Source organism: Acanthaster planci, linkage group LG14 (genome assembly GCF_054643075.1).
Source record: "Acanthaster planci isolate LZ-2023a linkage group LG14, COTS_SCS, whole genome shotgun sequence".
NCBI classification, from domain to species: Eukaryota; Metazoa; Echinodermata; class Asteroidea; order Valvatida; family Acanthasteridae; genus Acanthaster; species Acanthaster planci.
In genome coordinates, this window is record NC_141790.1 from 5418150 (window position 1) to 5442366 (window position 24217).

Here is a 24217-nt window from a genome sequence, read left to right on the forward strand (position 1 = left end):
TGGGCTGCAGTGACGCAACTATCTTCCATAGCTGGTACCTTGTTGCAGCGGGTTTACGTCCGTCTGGTAACTTGTGTTGTTTATTTGTTTACCGCACAAAAAATTACAGGGCACCAGTCTTGACCGCAACGATAATGTATATATATGTCAAGGGTGCATTCCACCAAATCATAGCATTTCTGCGCGCGAGCTCATTACTATTTTGTGATCCCACAGAATTTTTACAAAAAGACAGGCCATAATCAGGAGGCAGCATAGAAATATTTGAATAAATCCCGAATTTGGGACTGATAGTTGCCAGTGTGGGGCATTTCTTTCACCAAAAGCTCCAAATTGTGGACCTATTTTGGATAGAGGCGGGAGGCTACATTCAGAAATGAGCGATTAGTTTAACTGCTATTTTGGGGGTATCTTCGTTCAAAGGCGAATAAAAAAAATTTTTGTGGCTAACAATTGAAACGAAAAGTGATCTTTTGGCCATAATCTTGAATTTCCAGTGAAAAAAACGGAGGCCAACCTCTTCATGAGAGTCAACAGGCGGCACTATTTTGGTCCGATTTTGCACTGTTTTTTATGGGTGCGTATATGCCCTTTTCCAGTACTCGACTTGGGCTCCGTCTCAGGCTTCGTTCCCAAAACCAATCCCCGAATGTGGGCCTGAAGCGTTTAAATTAAATTGGATTACTATAATTTCTGGCTTTTTTGCATCTTATTTGATGTTTTGTGGCACTATTAGACTAATTACTGCGCTTACAGCTTCAAAGTCAGCTAGTTAAAAACAGGTGAAGCCTGAGACGGAGCCGAAGTTGAGTATTGGAAAACGGCCTTGGTGTAGTGCAACCCCAAGTGACAGCGCAATGCACTGTGGGAAGGCAAAGGTCAAGCGATGCTATTCTCAGGGTTCACATTTGCGATCGCGCTCGGTGTGTGAAAGCTGTCGATTATTTACCCGGGTACGGACCAAAGCGGGTAAGATGAATTGCGGGGTTAAGCATGTTGTGTGAAACCATTTCTCCGGGTTATTTTTTACCCAGGTGTGGACAACTACCCGGGTAATTATGTACCCAGGTAATAAGAGCACTGTGTGAAACCGGAATCTGATGACTGATTATGAAATGATTTGTATACTTGAAGTAATAAACTGTAGCAAGTTCATTTGAAAATGGGTAGCTGTTGTAGTGATTGTAGCAAAAGAGTGGTATCCTGCCTGCGGTTAGTTTTATAAATTAGACGAGCTGCCCACTTCTGAAGGCTCTGGAATCTTTTAAGATAACTTACTGGAAGAGATGTGAGAAGCCCATTACAGTAGTCCAACCTTGATAGGATAACACTTTTGACTTTATGTTTGTTAGTATTCTGATTGATGAATTTTCTAATTTTTGAAATATTGCAAATGTGAAATTTAACAACATTGCATAATTGAGTAATGTGAGATGACATGGGCATATTAGAATCAAAATGTACATCAAGATTCCCGGCAGATACTGATGGTTTGACAATTGTGTGACCTACTTCAAGTACAGTTTCTTGAGGTCTGTTAAAGTTAGAAGGTGAACCTATTATGAAAAACTCGGTTTTGTCTTCCTTAAGTTTCAGATTGCCACATTTCATTCAAGATTCAATATCAACCAGACATTTACTTAAAGTTTCAAAGGCGTGAATTCTATCATTTGAAGATTTGGGATCAAACGAAATATAGCAGTGATGTGACATACCATGATAACAAGCTCTATCTCCACCAGAAAGTGTTTAGATAAAATAACTAAGTGGCCCAAAAATGGAACCCTGTGGTAATCCTAAAGTTACTTCTATGGGTTGAGACTTCTTGCCCTCAATTTCCTACTGTTGTTTACCAACTTGCAAGATATGACTTAAACCACTTCAGTGCAACATCCTGAAAACCAATTCTAGATGAGAGACGAGATATTAAAATCTCTCTGTTTATGGTATCAAAAGCTGCTGAAAGATCTAATAGTACTAGGAAGGTAACCCGATTCAAAGCAAGGTCGATCATAGTGTCATTTTTCACTTTGATGAGCAGAGTTTCTGTACTGTGGCGCATCCTACACGCTGATTGATGGAGATCTATCTGTTTGTTGCATCCATGTGGGCTATTAGTCTCGAACAGACAAGTTTCTCAATGATCTTTCCCAGAAAAGACAGGTTAGAAACTGCAACATCTCCACCACTTCCAGGGGTACACTCGCCTATGACAAACCACATCCAGGGGTACACTCGCCTATGACAAACCACATCCAGGGGTACACTCGCCTATATGACAAACCTCATTCAGGGGTACACTCACCTATGACAAATCACATCCAAGGGTACACTCGCCTGTGACAATGGGATCATCTTCATACAGCCAACTTTCAGTGTTTGCAGTGATGTCTATATCATGTTCAATAATTTAGTTACACATTGAGAGTGACTTATTCCGGAGGTAGTGGGCATTCCAGATGTATATTTTGGAGTTGGTTGCATTCGTGCTGTGATTCTGTTGTGGGATATATCATAGATTTTCATAATTGATGCCACGAAGTTTAAAGCTAAAGCCAAAACTGTTTCAGCCGGTACTCAAAACAGGTAATTATAGCTGTGTAATACTAACAAATTTGAATGCATGAAATCTGTGTTACCTGTGATTGTAAGTTCATTCAAATGAAAAGTCAGTTGAATGAACGTACAATCACAGGTGACACAGTTAAACAGCTCTTATTGACGTTATTTAATGGTGGTATAGAACAGATTGGGATGTTCTGATCACTTTGAATGAGAAACCTTATCACAGTGATGTTGCAATGATTGAAAATCAAGAAGAAAACTTTTCTAGAATTCTACTCGGTAGTTAAGCTTGATGTGACAAACAGAGCCTTCCTTGATTACCATGACAGGAGAGTGCCGAGCTCTAACTGGGGACACAGTTGAGATATCTGCCCTACACTGTCAAGCAGTGGCAGCTTTACAAGACAGAGCTGTGCTCTTTAGGTGAGAGTTATTTTGCTTTTTCCTGTTAAAGACTAAAAGAGTATGCTTTCCTTACGAAGATCTTCTGATGATAGACAGAGCATAATGTCAAAAACATTGACTGCCTTCCACACACGTTCACAAAAGAGGCATTTGTATGTGTATGGTGCTCTTGCAAACTTTTGACTTAACTTGAAGATTTTATGTTTTGGTTGCTCTGTTTACACGTACATGTAGATGCACTCACATGTAGATGTGCTTGGGGGGAAAGAGGTTTTATTTCAGTGTCCTGCCATGAAGTGCTTTCCTCCAAATAATTTACAGTCTCAGTTCATGGATACTGATGTACATGTAGGCTCTCATGGTTTTACAAGTTTTTAAAATGACAGTGATTTTAACATTCTTTTTAGGTGAAGTTACCCAGGAATGTACAATGTACACTTAATTTTAAGGTGGTTGTTCAGCACAAAGTACAATCCACCGTCTAGTCATGCATACTTATGTATAGCACCTGAAGAAACATCATTACATACATGGACATCAAGCTGTTGTGAATGACTCAGAGAGGAAGTATCCCCCCACTTGTTAATCAGTCTTGCTGTGTTTGTTTCCTGTATTTTCACAATGGGGCAAAAAAGAAAGAGGAAAGGTACCTGTTTACAAACTACATACATACATGAACTATGACATATTTTGCATAAAAACGTCTAAATTTAATGGTTCAATAAATTGCAATGAAGTGTTTGAATAGCTCTGAAAAATTGGGAAATCAAAAGAAGAAGGATATTGCTTTGTGTGACTAAAGCATAAAACAATTCATACCACCTTGGTATTATGAATTGTTTTATGCTTTATTTTGAATAAAGCATAAAACAATTCATACCACCTTGGTATTATGAATTGTTTTATGCTTTATTTTGAATTGTTTTATGCTTTATTGTGAATTATTTTATGCTTTACACCAAGCAATGTTTGTCAAAATATTTTCTGATAATCAAAGGCATTTACATTTAATTAATTGATCACATTTCAGCATTTCACATGTGTACGCTTACAATGATGTTACCTGTGGATTGAGGACTTTTTCATGTGAAGAAAACTCTGTGAAATTAATCCCAACTCAAAAATGCCTCTAGAACTGTTTTCCAGAAAGGGAGACACCTTGGTGTGGTGTTGGCTTTGTAGTCCACAAAAGGTTTGCACGACCTGCATTGTGTGGACCTTTTTTGTTTGGGGTGTACAACACGGATGTGTGGTTAATCAACACACATGCCAGTCAAGTCACACTACCAATATTTCATACTGTCGCCACCCAAATTCTGATACAGACTGTACGGACTCCACATGTGAGCACCACAGTAAATGGAAAAGTGTGCTCTGCTGGCCCTTCACAGATAAAAGTATTGAGACACTAAAAATGAAAAATAAATATGTGTGCTTTGTAAATGTACATATAAAACCAAAAATAGTCGAATTCATGAAGTAAATGTATTTCTCAGAAGTCCTAACATTTCAATAGTTTTCAGTGCTTATCACTTTGTAATGACGTTTTTTTATCACTGAAGATGAGACATGAACTCGTCCCATGTGGGTCCATTGCTATAGTCTGGGTCCCAATCCATTCATTATTGCTGCTGTTCCTAAAACTGCTCCTTCAGCCAAAGGAAGTGTTGCAAAGGTGTGGAATATGAGGTTTGAACACCCTTAGGGACTTCTTGAGGACTTCACCTCGGATACTGTGAGTCCTCGGATGTTAAAACATCATACTTCACGTAACAGCAGTCAATAACGAATACATCCAACACTCAGAGAGATGTATTTTATTGACACAATTTGTATTTAAACACTTAAACATAATTTTGCAAATTTGGGTGTACAGATCAAACTGAAGTGGGTTATTGTTTCATTCATTTGATTACAGGTACACACTAGATGAATTTGGTACTGCAAGGAGAAGTGCAATGGTTAGAGGATTTATTGAGGCTTTAACCAAAGGAGGTATGAACAGTAGTGGTATGGGAAACAAGAAAATTTGAAAGATGGATTTGCGCCGGGGAGATGGATGTCTTAACCACTTGAACCAGCCAGCTGACACCGGTAAGCTCGGTGGTCTAGTGGTTAAGACATCTATGTATGCCCGTGTTTTTTCACAAGCCTTTGGTGGCTTAAAATGAGTATACAGTGTTAAAATATACTCTTCGGGCAGACAAAAATCCAAAATTAAAGAAAATTTGAAATCCTACAAAAAAAAATCACCATTTGTTCCTTAGGTTTAGCATCCAATTTCTAAAGTCTACATTAAGCCAAGCTTGTGAAGTAAGAATTACCCATCTACTCAGTGCTCAATTGTAGGAGTCTACACAGTGTACTGGCACATTTGAGGTACTTTGAAGAGTCGCTTTGCCGAACACCGCTATATCGAACATTCGGCTGTACTGAAAATCGTCCTTGGCTCCCAGTATTTTGTGCACAAAACCTACCGAACATTATGTAGTTGCAAATTATAAACCGAGATTCGCCACAGTATGCATCACAGATCCTGAGCAGTAGCTTCACAACTTTTAAGATAAACTAAATACCAATTTTGTAACTCAAGATTTAATAAAAAACAAAAATAATTAACAGATACATGTACATTTCTAGAAACCTCAAATGCGAATGCAACCGCAAAATATCAGGAAAACAGAAGAGGGTGCAATTCAATAGACAATAGAGGGCACTATTCAACATGGCAAAGAAATGTTTGCCAGTTAATTTCACTGCCATAATGACCAGCCACAAATGCTCTCCAGGTCAATCGGGAAGGGATGCTGGGCTACGCCTCTCCGCCAACATCCCTGATCCCAGCAGTTCTCTCAAAGTTAGAGCAGGAGCTTTGCCGGGTACTTCTCATCGCCCCATTTTGGCTAGTCGTTCAGACACCACTCGTCCTGCCTTCCAAACCAGACCTCATCCATCCGCCGAAGTCCAGCATACTCTACACCTGACCAGCTCAGCGGGACTTTCTGAAGAAGCTGCTGAGCTGGCTGAAAGAAGCCGATGCCAATCAACATGCAGCGTCTGCAGCAGTAGAATATGACATTTTGCTTCATAGAGTGCAGAGCAGGGTCTTGCCCAAACCGAAGCCCCTGTGACCACAGTTGCTGATTTTTTCATGTACGTGTTCAAATCAGGCCTACAAGTAGCAACCATCGTATCTACTGGTCCGTCATTACAGCTATACATGACAGCTTTCCTGATGGCTCGACTCTGTCAGATAATTACACACTTAAACATCTTCTCCATGGAATGTTTATAGAGTGTCTCCCTACCAAACGACTTGTTCCTTCCTGGGACTTATCAGCCATCCTCCAGCTCCTCGCCGCCTCTCTATTTGAGCCCCTCAGGGAGGCCTTGTTACTACACACAACAGTGAAGCTGGCCTTCTTATCAGCAGTTACCACTTCACACCTGGGCAGCAAACTGAAATCACTATCCATTGTCAATGGCCACATCAGATAGAAACCCTATGGTGTATGCCTCTTTCCAGCCCTGGGTTTCCTCACCAAGAACCAGTTGGCTTCTTTGCACCCTCCTGGTATATTCGCTCGTGTTATAACCAAATGTGCTGGAGCCCCAGATAAGAAACTATAGGTTTCAACCCTCCTCATTTGATGTCATCATCACATCAGGTATATTTTCATCTAGAATACTTCCTTTCTTTGATATCTTCAAAGTTTTAAATGGATGGGATTTGTACTTCGGGAGACACGGTGCTTTAAATAGTGCACCTTAATGTCACGTGACTTGTCACCTGATGACATCATCATCTCATCAGGTAAATATTCGATTACAATTACAACACTTCCTTTTCTTGTTATCTCTAAAGTTTCAACTAGATGAGATATGTACTTCAGGAGAAAGAGGGCTCAGTTTTTAAGGTCACAGGACTTGTCACCTGATGACGTCAACATCAAATGAGATCAATAATCGTCTAAATCACTTCCTTTCCAAGAGATCAGCAAGGCTTGAACCCAATTGGAGATATCCTTCAGGAGATATAGAGTTTTAAATAGTGCACCTTTAATGTCATGTGACTTGTCTCTGGATGATGTCATCATTACATGAGGTAAATATTTGCCTAAAACACTTCCTTTCCAAGATATCAATGAGGTTTGAACCCAATTGGACATGCACTTCACGAGATATGGAATTTTAAATAGTGCACCTTTAATGTCTCATGACTTGTCAAAAGATGACGTCATCATCACTCACATCAAGTCAATTTTTGTCTAAAGCACTCCCCTTCAAAGGTATCTGGAAGGTTTGAACCCAATCGGATAAGTACTTCATGAGATACAGTGCGTTGAAGAGTGCACCTTTAATGTCACGTGTTTTATCACAAGATGACGTCGTCATCACACTAGGTCAATATTTGCCTGAAGCACCTCCTTTCCAAAGTATCAGCAAGGTTTCAACCAATCAGACATGCACTTCAAGAGATATAGTGATTTGAAGAGTGCACCTTTAATGTCACGTGACTTGTCACCTGATGGCATCATCATCACATGAGGTCAATCATCGTCTAAATCATTCCCTTTCAAGATATATACAAGGTTTGAACACAATTGGACATATACTTCAGGAAATATTACTTTAAAGGATTAAACTTAAATGTCACATGACTCCTTTTCTGACAATATTGTCATCACCTGAGGTCAATCTCCCTTTATAAACCTTCCCTTTCTAACTATATGCAAGGTTTCAACCCAATCAAACGTATACAATACAAAATACAACACACTGCATTATTGTTATCGCAGAAATAGCACAAATTAGAGATTTAAAACATTTATCCCTTTTGGCATTCCATACAATGCGATCTGCGATCAGCACCACATGCTCGGCATTTTGCCAGGTCCTGAGTATATGCTGCAGGAAGTCATGGTTAATTTTATATGGATTTTTACGTTAACCTAATATTTAAATATTCAGAAATTAATAATAAATCACTGGTTGATGTCATCATGACATAATTATTTTAGTATTATCATTGCTTCCAATTCTTTCCTTTGTGTAACTTTGAGGACGATTGAAGATTGCTTAGTTACCAAAATTTGGCCTTGAAAATGTGTACAAATTCAATCGGCTGAAATAAATATTTAAAAATCATTAAAAAATCAGTTAATGACATCATCATGACGTCATTCTTCTATGCACATCTTTGAACTGAGGTCCTTCGTTGATGTAAGTTTGATGAAGATCCGAAGTTGCAAAAGGACTAAATTCAATGGTGGAAGAAATGTGCACAAAACAAATGGGCTTTTGGTCAGAAGAGGAAGAAAGAGACGAAGGAAGGAAAAAAACAAAACAAAAAGAATGCCTTTTTTTGCAAAATTGAAAAAAAAAAGAAAACACATAGCTGTTCCCAAAGTGTTTTTTATTGTCTTTTGATGACTGTCAATGAGCATCATAAGTTTGCAATGAATTGGATTACAAATAATTGCCAAAGGGACATGTATAACGAAAAACCAATTATCACTGCAATTGAATGTATAGTGCATGAGATATGACAATTTGTGTGTTAAAATACAAGTTCTGGTCAAACCGGAAGTAGAGGTCACATGCGGTCAAGATATCAATTTTCATCTATAACACGTCCCAGACTATGTGCATACCAAATTTGAGTGAAATCTGTCAAATAGTTTACTAGTTATTAGACTGTGAAGAATGAACATTTGAATTGAGGTCACGTGACCCCTGATGATGTCACGATTACAAAAAGTTTTGGGGCACATCTTCTGATGATGGTTAATTACTATACCAAGTTTGAAATTGATCGGACGTAAAATAATTGCCAAATAAGCACCTTGTAGGAAAAACAGTGGAAAAAGGAAAAAAGGGGAAAAAAAGGAAAAAGAAAAACTTTTTCACGATTACAAAAAAAAAATAATCAGAAAAGCAATAGCTGTTTCGGCTGGCTTGCCAAACAACTAACAAACTGCTGCTTTAAGTGCATGTCACGTGATTTGTGATCAAACTGAAGAACTCTTAGTTATATGTGTAATTGGATGAAATGGAAAAGTTAGTTTGATTTCTCTTTCATTCTCATAGTAATCTTGAGCCGAAGAGAGGACTAGTCAGTCTTTAGTTTTTAAGTTGAAAAATATGTACAAAACCTATGGAGAAGACTGCAGCTTTAATCTCATGTCACATGCCTCAGATAACACAGTGTAAAGTAACTAATTTTTCTTTCGTTATTATAGTAATCGTGAGCTGAAGTAAAGGGCTATTCTTTTACTAATGTCAAGTAGAAAAATGTGTACAAAATCAATGGAAAAAATAAAATATTCAAAAATCAACATAAAATAAGGTGATGACGATTACAATAGCTGTTTAGGCAAGTTGCCGAAATGGCATGTAAAGGTTTGATGGTTTTCAAAACAACCGCAGGCTGTTTTGGGATTTTTGAGAAAGTATTTAAAAAAATTTAATTATGAAAATATCACAACAACGGTATAAACCTTGACATTTCATGAATGTTACATAATTCAATCAGATGGGCAAGAGTGCCAAGCACTGGCCCTTTAAAAATGTGTACAAAAAACTAAATATTCAAAAATCAATTAAAAAATTGTTTGACTTCATCATGACATCATAAATTAAATTAAACATTTTTATCAAGGTCTTTAGTTGGCTGTAACTTTTAAAATGATAAAACATCTCAAAGCTACCCAAATTGTAGCTGGAAAACGTGGACAAAGTCAATGGGCTTAAATAACACGATGACATCATCATTCATGATGTCATTTATTTGCTGCAAATTCTGTATCAGGCTCTTTGGCCCCAGAGGAAATAAGAATACAGAGATAACTTTCTGCCATTTCTTTGGTTGTCCACCACCGAATTTATTTTCTTGACTTTTTTCCAAACTTTTTCAACAAGCAAGAACACTGAACAAGTACATGATTTAAAGTATTAAAATCTGTAAGAGATCAGATGAAGTTCGAACTAAACTGCCAGCTGGGCTTTAATTGATGATCAGATTTACCGGTTTTCTGGTTCTACTTGAAACAAGAAAGCAACACTTTGATCAAAATAAGGAATGCTCTGTCGCCTGGAACAGCCCTGTGCTTCAACGAAAACTAAACAAAAAAGAGGCCCCATTTGGGAAAAATTGCTAACCTGTAGCGATCTGGCAGACTCCGCCTCCCGACGGGAAGGTCCCTTCCCACAACCACCTCCCCAAGGCACAGGGAGGCTAGCCCCAGGAAGATGTCCCCAGGCTGGAGAAGGGGCATTTCCTACTCAAATTGAATAGACATACCACCAAACAAGTTGACATTCAGGAAACTTGCCAACCCCCCCAAAAAAACAAAACAAAACGAAACAAAATTAACCAGACTAAATAGCCAAACCGGTACCGGCTCCCGGGGGTGTGTGAAACCTCTAAACATTAAGCTGGGTAACACGGTGCATCTGAATAGAGTGAAAAGAAGGCCAGCGCGTTGTGCAAATTCTCGCAGAACCTTATATTGCCAACATTGGAGAGGTGTAGGCCATCGCGCCAGAATAGGGATTGATCTGATCTATGTTGTATGCATGAATGATTGCACTGGCATTGCCAATTTGGTGGCAAACCCTGTGAGCAAACTTGTTTAAAGCACAAACATTGGTCTTGCCAACCCCATGTTTTGTCTCCCCATGATGAAACAATCGATATAAGATATCAGACCAAACAATGAGTGGTTGGAGTATTTTCCGAACAGTATAGAGGTACATTTTCATCTTACGACGTAGCTCCCTGACCGGGGTTGAGAACAAGTCGTTTGTACCCAAATGAATGACAAGGGTTTTTGGCGCTGGCCTTGATTTCAAAAGACGGTTAAGCATGGGAACTAGCTCTATCAGTTTTGCTCCCCTCACGCCAAACCACTGGAGGCACTGTGTAGCTGAACATCGAGGGTCGGACCGACTGGTTCTGAAGACGATGCTGTCTCCAATTACCCATGTGCGTGTAGTGCCTGTGGATAAATAAAATAAGGGAATGAGAGCAAAGGCCTTTCCAAAACCCAGTGTTAAAGTCAATTACCCGGTGAATTGTACTTAGCAATAAAGGAATGAAATATTTTCCTAACTAGACCCTATGGGGACGGATGTAGAGATTTACCGCTGGGGACTTCCAACGACACAGAGTCTGAATCTCTGAGACTGAAATACCATTAAGGGCCGCGGATGTGGCGGCTCCTATGCGGAAGCTGTGACCGCTGAAGCCTGCTGAGGGAACTCCTGCTGCTTCCAATGGCTTTTTGAGCATGTGACGGAACTGAAAGGCAGTTAGGGGGGATCCATCGAAGTGGATGAATAGAGGGCCCCCTGAAGTGGGCCGCTTGTGCAAATAGCCTGCTAGTGAGTGTACTGGGCAGAAGGAAGGGGGGAGCGTACTATGAAAACGGAGAATTGCAGTCCCTCCCCGCTGATCAGTTTTAGAAAAACGGAGTCTTACAGTCATGACTAATGGATCGGAGCCCTCAAACCAAACATCATTGAGCCCCAGAGTGCGAGAGCTGTCGGCATGTTTACTGCCTACAGTAAACTCACCTACCCGTAAAAATCCATAGAACGCTAAGAGGAAAGCAGAACAAAACAAGGAACGTTCGAAATCCGATGAAGTGATGTGGCCTAATATGGTGCAGATCTTCTGCAAGAGGCCAGCTGTGATGGGGCGACGGCTGTCTGACTGATGAGGCTGCCTTCGGTGACCCTCCCAAATTTTTTGAACCAAGAAGTTATTAGTTGGATCGGGCCAGTTGTGTATGTTGTGAACAAACGAAATAGCAGAGGTGTAGGAACTAATTGTGGAGGAGGCCAGGCCTTGCAGGGACAAATGAGCTATGAATGCCACAACCTGGCCATATGGAGCCGGCCAGCAAGTCTGTAAGCAGGTTTGAAGGTGAAATTCTTGAACAGTGAAACCCCTCTATTGTAGCTCACCCACATGCTGCTGGCCATGGAAGCTCCAAGGAGTCGCTCTGCCTCGCCCATTAAATTTTCCAAAGGAAGGCTGGGATTTCCGTACCCTGAATGGCCGCATGTGGAGCCAGCTCCCGAAACCGGGTCATCTGGGAACGAGACAAGGCGTCAGCAATTTGGTTTTTAACACCTGGAATGTGAGTGGCCTTGAAGGAGACATTGTCCGAGAGGCACCGCAGGACAAAGAATCTGACCAAATGCATAATCTTAGGGCACTTGGAAGACTGTTTATTAACAATAGCAACTACAGCCTTGCTGTCAGAGCGAATGATAATCCGCTTACCTGTCAGACGCCTGCCCCACAGAGCTAGTGCAACAACTACCGGAAAGAATTCCAGCCGTGCGATTGACTGAGAATCAGCCAAAACGGACTGGGGCCAAGTGTCACAGAACCAATTTCCATTGATGTAGCCACCAAACCCGATGCCACCGCTTGCATCCGTGAATAACTGCAGGTCGGTGTCTTCCAACCAAAGCCGATCTGGAATGATGGCCCTTCCATTGAAACTACGCAGAAATACCAGCCACATATTCAGGTCGGCTTTGGCACCCCGCGACATTTGAATGAAGTGCCAGGGCTTCTTAACACCTGAGAGTAGGTCAATGAGGCGTCTGAGGAATGCCCGCCCAGGGGGAATAAGGTAACTTTCTTTGACTGAGCTACAGACTGAACCTTATCTATGATGTTTTGGAGTTTCGTTTCTGGAACCGAAATCATTTGGGTTACTGAATTTATCTCAAGTCCAAGGAACGTCAGCTTAGTGGACGGCCCGATTGTTTTGTCTTCTGCCAACGGAATTCCAAACTCTTTGCAAACTTTTCTTAAACAGTTTAAGATTTCCTGGCAGGAGATACCCCCCGATGAGTTTGAACTCCCTATGAACAAGAAATCATCCACATAATGACAGATGCGATCTGTACCTGACTCTTTCCTTACCCATTCGAGAAAGGTGGAAAATGTTTCAAACAATGCAGGGGCACAGGAAGCCCCCCCATTGGCAGAGCTTTGTCAACTTAAAAGTGATCGAGCAATTTGATGCCCAAGAGACAAAAATCGTCAGGGTGAACAGGGAGCAGACAGAATGGTGATTTTACATCTGCTTTAGCCAAAAATGCACCTTTTCCTGCCCCTACTACCAAGTCAACCGCGTGATCAAAACTTGTGTAATGCACCGTGCAAAGCTGTGTGTCGATCCCTTCATTAACTGACCCAGATTCTGGATAAGACAAATTATGTATAAGACGATAGTGTCCTGGTTCCGGTTTCGGGACAAGCCCTATTGGGGAAATTCTGAGATTTGGCAATCTGTAAAGGGACCCGCCATGCGACCATGAGCAATCTCATTGGATAATTTATCTAGGGCAGCAGAAGTGTGTTTGTTGACAGATTGAGCATTGGGAGAATCAAAACGAGTCCTTGCTCCTTGGAACCCCAGTTTGAACCCAGCGGAAAACCCATTACATAGGCACGTCGCAGCCTCTTTATTAGGGTACAGGTCAAGAAATGGTAATAAAGCAGATGACTGTACTGGAGTATATGCTGGGCAGCATAAACAGTGGGTTTTATTAATGCAAGTTTTTGAGATGTTCGGGTTACAAGGACTAGGAGTGGGAAGTAGCGCCTTAGCGGCGGGAGACATTAGATTTGCTGTTTTGTGCTGTGTATGAGGCGCCCCCAGGTTCGGGGGATTGGCAGGAGGAACACTTGTGGGCGTACTTGCATTGGGAATTGGTACACCCTGTACGGTTGAATGCGAAACAAAATCCGGATCCACTGGACGAAGCCCTGCCACAAAAGGAGTTGAAAGGGTGCTGCTTGGGAAAGCTAGAATTGACCCCTTTTTGGGTCTCAAGGCTGAAGCTGGGGCAAGCGGGGGCGGTCACAAACAGGGCCCACAGTTCGCCGTCAATGATAGCCCAGGATCTATTATGGTGGAATTGTTGGCGCAACCTGAATTGGCAATCGTATTCTAACCAGCCCTTACCCGCAAACCGCGCTGCGGCCATCCTAATCACATGCATGTACTTAAGGAGTTCTTGGGCCCGCTCGGGGTGCACACCGATAAATATCGAGGAAAAGACAAGAAAAGAATCCGTCCAGCCCAAAATAGATGTAATTCGGGGCTTTTTCTTGGTGTCTTTTAATAGTAACTGCCCAGAGTTGTCAAAACTAAGTGTGAGGTTTGAATTGGGGGAACTGTGAAAGTGGCGCTCCAGAAGCAGATCTAATTCAATGAATTCACTTTTTATGATCCTCTCTCTAGTACTAGCTAGAATTGTAGCCCCCAAGGGATCACAAACTGAAACTAAGGGACCCTCATCCACCCGTTGTGTAGAGGTGTTGTGCCAAGCAAAAGGAGGCCCCTGAATAGGAATGCCATACTCACCAAGAGGGCGGTGACTCAAGCCAGGCACCACTGAACTTGGAGGGGATCCGACCCCACATGCTCCACCTGGTCATGGTGGAAGAGATGGTACACCTGTGGGTTGGGATGTCACCATAGCTGGGGCTCCAGAAACGACCTGCTGAAGGGGAAGAGCATCAAGACTGCGCCTGCTGGGATGAGTTGATGGATGACTAATCGACCGAATGATCGGCGCTGACGATGCTGGAATGGCTGGCGGGCACTCTAGACCGCTCGTTTGCGACTGGCATTGGCAAGACTGGCAAGTTCCTGAGGGACCAAGTTGGCTTAATTCTGGCAGCGGAGTGCTGAGTGAACGTTGAGGAAGGGGCCCCTGAGATACCAGCACTGGAATAGGCTGAAGGGAGCTCGGAGGGGCCGACGAAGATGCTACACTTGGGGCCAGAACGGGCGACGAGATCGGCTGAGGACGGCATGGTGTACATGTTGCAGTGCTCGCGCTCTGCGAACCCTGGCCACGAGAGGGCGCTGCTACGATCATCTGACTCTGCTGACTTGTTACCACGGGGTCATCGGGGCCGCTGTAAGCATGTACGTCTGGCGGGCGTGCAGCCAGTGACGGCGGGGCGAGCAATGCCTGCATAGCTCTGGCCTGTGACCGAGTCTGACGTGGAGGACGTGAAGCGTTGGCCGAATTTCCCTTCTTTTTGGCCGCTCCGGTGCTCTCAGGAGCGTTTCTCTTCCGACCTCGTCCGCTCTTCACCATCGAGGATTCGAGAAATTAGGTTGATAGGCAGGATTTTTGACAAAAATTACGATGTGAACCGAGATGAAATTTTGATGCAAACATGTATGGTGGGGAAAACCAAGAAAGTGACGGCCTTCCCGCGCAAACTGGGAAAGCGCGCGACGAAGCCCAGCCTGTGACTGGTCTGATCCGCATACCAGCTGATCCAGCTTGGCATGGACCATACTTAGAATGCCCGTTCTCACTCCCCCTGGACCCAAATTATGTTCTTCGGAGACGAGCACCGAAAAACTGTATTCTTGGCTCTCACTTTGATAACGATCAAACATCTCGAAGCTACCATAATGCTGGCTTGAAAACATGTACAAAGTCAATTGGCTAAAATCACCAGTTCAGAAAAACTGCTCCTTTAATGAGAATAGTCCTGATCTTCGGCTGAGGATTACTATGAGAACAAAAAAGATTTTTTTTGTCTTCGTTTGATTACAGTTATACCCAAGAATCCAAATATTAAACAATATTTCATAATTTTTAATGTAAATGCAAATAATGTGGCATGGCTTCAAAGCTTTGTGTACGTCTACATACAGTGGAACGCCCCTATAACGAACATGACGGAGTCCACACTAAATGTTCGGTACAGCGGTGGTTTGGTAGAGCAAAATTTAACTGCCGAACGTTTTGTTGCCATGTTTAATAGCCCCCTGTCTTGTCTAACTGAAGTCTACCTTCTTGTGATACTATGATTTGCTGTTTTCCTGATGTTTTGCCGTTGCATTCACGTTTGAGGTTTCTTGAAATGTATCTGTTAATTATTTTTGTTTTTTAATAAATCTAGAGTTACAAAATTGATATTTAGTTTATCCTAAAAGTCCTTAAGCTACCACTAACGATCGATCTCTGATGCATGCTGTGGCGAACCTCGGTTGATTTGCAACTACGTAATGTTCGGTAGGTTTGTGTACAAAATATTGAGAGCAAAGGACGATGTTCAGTACAGCCAAATGTTCAGTATAGCGGTGTTCGGTATAGCGACGTTCCACTGGACCTCTGAGTGACTTTGTATTGGGAGCCCATGGGGCTGTCAAAATAAAATTGTCATACTGACATCATCAGGGGTCACGTGACATTAGATTAAAGTTGCAGTTTGCTTCCTAGGTTTTGTACACATATTTCTACTATGCAATATTATTAGTCCTGAATTTCAAATATCAAATCAAAATATCAAATAATATTTCATAAATTGTTTTTCAATATAAACACACAAATCATGTGACATGATTTTAAAGCTGCAGTTTTTTCTCCATAGGTTTTGTGCACGTTTTTCTGAAGTCAAAGACTAGTGCACTCATAAATCTGAATGACTTTGAATTGGGAGCACGCGTAGTCCATCAACTGATGGAGCTGTCAAAATAAATTTGTCATGGTGATGTCATCAGGGGTCATGTGACACGAGATTAAAGCTGGAGTCTTTTTCCGTAGGTTTTGTTTACCGTTTTTCTCTTCACACTTTTATCGATCTTATCGTTGGTTCGCCAGGGGATTACTGTGAGAATTCGAGACAAATCAGAGGAAACTTTCACTTTTAAAAATTGACAAAGCTGAAAAATGAAACACTCCTAAACAGCTCTGTGTTTGTGCACAAACACATTTTGTTTTTTTCGTTTTTGTTTGTTTTGCTTAGGACCAGGTGGAACTCCTCGTCCCATTGAATTACACTGCCATGAGCCACTTCGCTATGTAGGTGATATGTTTGCCTGGTTACATCAGACAACAGCATCACGAAAAAGGAGCATATTCACAGTTTCCTTAAACTTGCTTCATCACAGCGTAAGTAAACTTTGTACCCTTTCCATTGTCCTCTCAGTTTTTCCTAACTCATCTTGTCTGTCTGATTTGTAGTTGCCTTTACTTGCAACTAATAAAGTAATTTAAAGATGTACATTTAACCTGTGATTTAGTTCCAATTAGCAGGAAACAATCTTTTAATCAACTCCTTTTGGAATAGGGTGATGTCTCCACTCAAGACTCAAGTGCATAGTCAGTCAATCTGTTTTAATGCATGCTACCCGAATAATGATAATTAATCAACCCTGCCTACAGCAATAGCTGCTCCATTTTGGAGTGCCGAATTACTTGATTAAAAAAAAAATACGGCCAACTATCAAAACCTTCCATGATTTCCTCCCTCTGTTCATGCTGAAAAGCCTGGTTTAGTCGCTGTACACACAGGGGCTTCCCCTCAGCCATGAAAAAATATTCGAGCCGGTCCCTGAGTAAGGCCCATTGAATTGTGTACAAACATCTTCCAGATGTGAGGCCCAAGTGATTGTTTACATCAGGCATGCACTTATCAGTGAAAATGCCCTCCAAACACCCTTTCAAGGGGGTGGGGCCCCTTTCATGTTTGTGGCTTGGGCTGACCATAGAGACACATGTCTATACATGCATTAACCAAATCAGCTGTGCTCATAGCCAGTCAGATCTTCGGTTGCACCCCACTTCACCCCCTTCCCCAGCACCTAAAAAAAATTTCAATGCCATTTCTTTTCTTTGGAAGTGTGGAGGACATCCATGTAGCAACTTTGAACCATTTACCACAGCTTTTGGGTCAAAACAAATACAATTCACAACGTTGTAATACCACTCTCCAAAATGGAGCGTCTAACTGGCACCGGGGAAATCAGAGGAAACAATGCTGCTTAGGGTTCAGTGACACAAGATATCATTCTGTTGATCATTATTTATTGTTTAATACAGCAATAATGCAATGAAAATACTATTTCCTTTAAAGATGAACTTTTCTCAGTTCAGTATCTAAGGAGCAAATCAAAGTAAATGCAGGTATTGATCCAGTGGGGTCAGGAGGTGGAAAGTGTCATTTGTTATGAGACCCCCCAAAAAAATTTAAAAATGGGGAAAATAATAAAAACTACAAAAGTGCACCATTGCCTTTGTAATTCTTGGATTCACCCCTGAAATGTTGCCATGTATACAGGCACCATCACACAATAGGAATAAAAATAGATGTCATGATGACATCATCACGTCATGTGACATTACCCTCAATTAGGATACCTAATGTTACAAGGTATAAGATCATTTGAGATAGTATTTTGCAGAAAGGATGGTACAAACTAGATTTTCCTGATGACTTACACCAAAATTCTTTGACACTTTCAAACCAGAGGTTGATATCACTTAGTCCTCTCATGTTTGTAACTGAAACAGCACAAAGGTGTGGTTGCTCTTAAAAAGTTTTTTAATTCTTCATAATTTTTTTTTAATTCTGACTGTACTAATTCTTAACATGTGCTGCTAGGTAAAATATCTCTACCCATAGGAAGCCTTCAACAAAATGGATTTCCAGGAGTGTTTCCTTCACCAGACAAGTCTGGCAAGAAAGCTTTCAGTTGACCCACTGTTACTTCATTATTCCACTACGTTCAACCTTCCCAAACAGTCAATACATTTGCAAATTTCCCACGCATCTAGTGTTATCGCTGAAAACACTTGATCATCCATGGTGCACCCTGACCTCCCACAGTGTATTGCGGTCATGCCACCAATTTCGTCCTTTTCTTTAATAGCACCGTAACATAACGGATATGTCTTTTAGGCATTTTCGAGTTTAAAAGTTTACTGTTCTTGCTACACGGTTCTGTGTCAACTTGATCATCAGTTACTTCTTTTGAATAAAATATTCTCTTGATTTCACCTATTTTTTGGTAAGAGTGTGGTTTTACATATTTTTGGGGCTTTTCTTTCTTCAGTTTCTGTGTCTACGGGCTTTGGAAAATATATGCTAGTATATCAATTTATAGAAACTGAAAAATCACCTGACCTAAAAGAGAAATATCCTGCCAAAAATTGACCCATCATTTCCGAAAATCTAAAATACATGAAGAACAGTGCGATGAGGCAGTCTCGTACGCAGATGAAAGTTTACGGTTTGAAATTTTATGGTAGTCCATCGGTAAATGCTGAAATAAAAAACAGATAAAAATATTTTACAATTAAGTAATAATTGAAAGCAACATTCTCCTTCAATTTCGAAAGATCCTAATTTTTTAACTTACCTTTGCTGACAACAACTGTGTGATGTCAACTCAACGGAATCTGGAACCCATCAACTGCAAGGAGGTAAATCTTTGCAATGTTGCACAATCTTGTTTTCACGTAAGCACAGGCAGTGAAAACAAACGTGCATGAACAGGGAGACCTAGGTATGATATCGCCGGAGGTGCTGTTAAGAGAATTTGTTTTTTTACCTATCTCCATGTGACTTTTCCTAAATATTACTTGAAGATGACAAAGGTAAAATTCCAATATGAGTGTTTCATTGGGTGGTTTCAGTTAGGAATTATTCTTCCAAAAATTATCGAACGTGATAGGACGGCCCTATGTAAAATTCCCATAGGAGGACCTTGCGAGGGTTCCGGAAGCTCGCTGTGTAATCTTTTACTTTCAGGCTCTATTGCTCAAGAATACGAGATTGGCCGCTCAATGGTCAATGAAATCTACAAGTTGCCGCAGGACAACATCATGGAATTTCTGGATACCCAGATAGACACCCCAGTTGGCATGATGCAGAAGAAGATGCTGCAGCTTCAACTGGCTGGTTGAAGAGATTTAAAGAAAGGCACGGGATATGCAAACTTACCATGTCAGGAGAGTGCCTATCCATGCCAAGTGAGGATTCCATGTCCGAGTTCCAAAACTCATATCATCGCTACCTAGATGAAAGAGAACTGTTGCCAGAGCAGTGCTACAATGCTGATGAAACTGGTTTGTTTTGGAGACTTGCTACTCAACGAAACTCTCGCCCATAGCTGTGAGAGCAACGCACTGGGCCACAAGCAGGCAAAGGACCAGGTGACACTGCTCTGCTGCACCAATGAAACTGGTGACCACAAGCTGAAAATTACTATGTTGGGCAAGGCTAGAAACCCACAATGTGTTCATCACATTGACCACAAGACCTTGCCCGTTGTCTACAAGAGCCAAGCAAATGCATGGGTGGACTCAGAACTGGTCAAGCACTTGGTTCTTCCAAGAGTTTGTCCCACAAGTGAAACATTTCCTGACAAATAAGAACATGCCTCATAAGGCAGTTCTACTGCTTGACATCTGCTCAGGACACATGCCCAAGAACCCCTTTATGAGCCACTGTGGGAGAATTCAGTGCAAGTTTCTTCCTCCAAACACTACATCGAAGATGCAGCCGATGGACTATGGTGTGATGCAGCCCACAAAGAAAGTCTGCCAGAAACATCTTCTCTGCCAGAAACATCTTCTCTGCCGGGTATTAGACGACAATGTGGACACTGACTTCAGTTTTGAAGTCTGTCACTCTCAAGGACTTATGCTACATGATTGCGGAAGTATAAAAAGTGGAAGCATGGCAAGGAGTCAAGCCAAAATGCATTCAAGATGCCTGGAAGAAGACCTTTGGCACTCCAGTTCAAAGCAACGATACGGCAGAAGATGATGATTGAAGTACCCCTTGCACAGCTGGTTTGGCTGCTTGAAAACCAAGGGAACTTGGAAGGGATGGGTGAACCAGCAGTTATTGCTGCATGGGAAGCCCTCGATGACAATATGCCAACGGATGCTGAAATGGAATGGAGTGATGACGAGATTGTGCAGGTTGTGACAGGAGGGCCTGTTCCAGTGGCAGATCCGATCTCTGGGGATTATAGTGATGACAAAGCAGAGCTTCCCCCACTTGCTACTGAGGCCCTGGCAGGTTTTGGTCTTGTTCTGCGCTTTCTATAAATCTCAGGAAAACATTGACCCCATAACAATCCTCAACACGCAGTACATCAAGAATGTCATCAGATGGAAGAGAGATGAGGCAATGAAGCAGAAAAAGCTGACAGACTTTTTCAAGATGTGTACGGCCTCCATCAGCTTAAAACCAAACGGTTCTTTTCAGAGATCCTGTGCAACTGCTCTGAGCCCCAATCCACTCCCTCAAAAAGGGATAGAAATGTAAATAAAACACAAGCACCTCCTTCTCCCTTCCCTTCATCATGTTGTCATTTATTATACATTCATTTATTTTATTGTTTTTACAAGTACATTTCATTTTAAAAACGACATTAAGACTGAACAGAGATTAATCACGCCTTTTAGGATAAACTTGAAACCAATTTTGTAACTTAATATTTAATGAAAAAAAAATTAAACAAATATGCGTTTTTAGAAATTTTAAAACATGAGTGCAACAGCAAAGCATCAGGAAAACAGTGAAGCATAGCATCACAAGAGGGCACACTTCAGTTAGGGGGCTTACCAGTAAGGCTTTATCATTCTGCGGCGTAAAATCGGCTTTTTTCACGGCAAGTCTGCCGCAAGGGGAAAGAAAGTTCTCAAACTGCACACCCGTGCGCACTCAAGCACGCAACGAGTTAAAGAGCTGGCCCAGCCAGATGCTATTGTTGCAGAGCAACTACATCATGAGACACAGAGACATTTACATACTGCATTCTTTCTGCGGACTTGACAATGTTGGAAAGTACGATCGACTCGGAGATACATTTACATATTGTGTTTTTTCTGCAGACCGTTCAATGCTGGAATAAAATGATCAACTCAGAGAAACATTCACATAATACGTTCTTTCTGCAGATTTTAATGCAGTTGACTGTCATTATTATGAAATCAGCCATAACAAAATTCCGGTTATAATAAACACAAGTCTGGTCTGGTGAAAAGGTGCATGTTGCTATGAGGGGAAAATTTGTTAAGCGAAATCGCATTGTACAAAATTCCTGTTACAACAAATGGTTTTTGTGACTCTGTTGCATGAAAAACCATTGTTGACGACCCATTTATAATGAGCATTTACAAATTGCAGTGGTGAAAACATGTGCGCAGTACATCACACTGGTTCCTGCCGGGCTGAACTGTTGCCAAAGAAGGCATGAGGGAAATGCGGCAACCAGTCAATGTACAGTTCCTGTCAAAAAGGGTCGCAAACATTCCACTACATGTACATGAAGATTGTATACGAATGCAGCTCTTTAGCTGCAAGTCCAAAAAAATACTGCTTTTTCTGCAGGTTCATTCACAAATATTGATCTGTCCATATTTGGGTTTTCTGTCTTCATATATTTACTTTGAAGATGTACTGCACGTAAGCAAATTGCCTGAATGCCAATGAGTTTATAAACATTCATGATGCATGTTGACGTATGAGGTGGGTCTGGATAGTCAGCCACAATCACATGACTCAGACTCTTCCGTTTTCTTTAAGGAGAGAGATGAAACCCTATTTTTATATAAACAATGTCGGGAAAGCTTATAGTGAATAAAATATTTTTAAATCACTTTGCATAGAAAGTAATTATTACTATATGCAAACAAAACTTCTTATTTCACAAATGTTCATACATGAAAAAATTAAATACAAAAAAAGAATAAATGATCCCTATTTTGATGAATGAATTCTACTGGGCACCAAACAGTTTACAATTCAGCCTTTTTATGGCGGAGGAATTACGAGGAACCATTTGGAATCACACATCACAAAATAAAGCACCGATTTGTAAATTACAACTGACAAATAAAGAAGACTCCATCACAATGTGTACATTCATTGGGCATGGTGCAATACCAGGATGTGGCTGCTCAGAACAGGCGATTGTGAGTGTATTTTGTGCACATGTGGCACTGCATGCTCTGCAGGGTCTGGCAGGTACTGTGTAGTTGCGGGTACATATACATGTATGTACAGGTACATGTACAGTACATGTACATTCAACTGGTCGCATGGGCCTACTATCATCACTGAACCTACCAATCATTTATATCAGGAGTTCCAAACTCAGATTAGCATTATAGCCGACCATTATAATGAACATGCTGTTCCAGTCGCGGATTGGCCAGACTCTCCAGTACAGACAGGCCATGGAATCAGCCGTTCCAATCACGGACTTTCCTGTTGATATTGATATTTAAATGACCTGATCTAAATTTGGGTAGGGCATTCTGAACATGGAATGAATGGAATATTCATGTTTACTCTTGCCTCGTACGGTCGTCATTGTCAAGTGCTCTTTTGTGTAATAAAAAAATTTGCAGACTCCAGCGGACTTCCCCCAGGATTTCTTCCTAGGGGAAATCCGCTGGAGTCTGCAAATTTTCAGGCCTTACTGGTAAACCCCCTTAGGCAAGAGAGGGCAATATTCAACATGACAACAAAATGTTCGGCAGTTAATTTCGCTATACAGTGGACGTCACTGTACCGAACATTTAACGTGGACCCTGTTGTGTTTGTAATATTGCGGCATTCCACTGTATTTCTCATGACCACGAAGCCCCATCGCCCAGCGGCAAGAGACACCATTGCCTGCTAGATAGTCTTGGTCATCAAATTTGCCAACGCAGACTGGCCATCATGCCCTGATGAACAAAGTCAATGCTACATCTGGGCCCATTGCTTAAGGTTAGGTAACTACATCTTGGTCCTATCTTCAGGGGCTTTCCACTGCAGACATCTGCAAGGCTGTGTGTTAGAAGTTTCCCTCTACCTTCACCATTAGCTATCTGATGGATGTCTTGTAAAGCGACCTTTACCATTAGCTATCTGATGGATGTCTTGCAAAGCGACCTTCACCATTAGCCATCTGATGGATGTCTTGCAAAGTGACCTTCACCATTAGCTATCTGATGGATGTCTTGCAAAGCGACCTTCACCATTAGCTATCTGATGGATGTCTTGCAAAGCCACCCTCACCATTAGCTATCTGATGGATGTCTTGCAAAGCCACCTTCACCATTAGCTATCTGATGGATGTCCTGCAAAGCCACCTTCACCATTAGCTATCTGATGGATGTCTTGCAAAGCCACCTTCACCATTAGCTATCTGATGGATGTCTTGCAAAGCCACCTTCACCATTAGCTATCTGATGGATGTCTTGCAAAGCGACCTTCACCATTAGCTATCTGATGGATGTCCTGCAAAGCCACCTTCACTATTAGCTATCTGATGGATGTCTTGCAAAGCGACCTTCACCATTAGCTGTCTGATTGATGTCCTGCAAAGCGACCTCCACTATTAGCTATCTGATGGATGTCTTGCAAAGCCACCTTCACCGTTAGCTATCTGATGGATGT

At 41.5% G+C, this 24217-nt stretch overlaps 2 protein-coding genes and 1 pseudogene across 2 annotated transcripts in view; 1 reads left to right on the forward strand and 2 right to left on the reverse strand.

Moving 5' to 3' along the window:
- Nucleotides 1–24217, reverse strand: part of lipt2 (lipoyl(octanoyl) transferase 2) — a 447804-nt gene that overhangs the window by 189923 nt on the left and 233664 nt on the right. The window lies entirely within an intron of this gene.
- cog6 (component of oligomeric golgi complex 6) overlaps nucleotides 1–24217 on the forward strand; it is a 204723-nt gene that overhangs the window by 77436 nt on the left and 103070 nt on the right. Inside the window, 4 exon segments of the mRNA XM_022242307.2 lie at nucleotides 2895–2988; nucleotides 4889–4965; nucleotides 16778–16872; nucleotides 16875–16923. Coding sequence (XP_022097999.2) covers nucleotides 2895–2988; nucleotides 4889–4965; nucleotides 16778–16872; nucleotides 16875–16923 — 315 coding nt within the window.
- Nucleotides 11084–12015, reverse strand: LOC147796782 (uncharacterized; annotated as a pseudogene).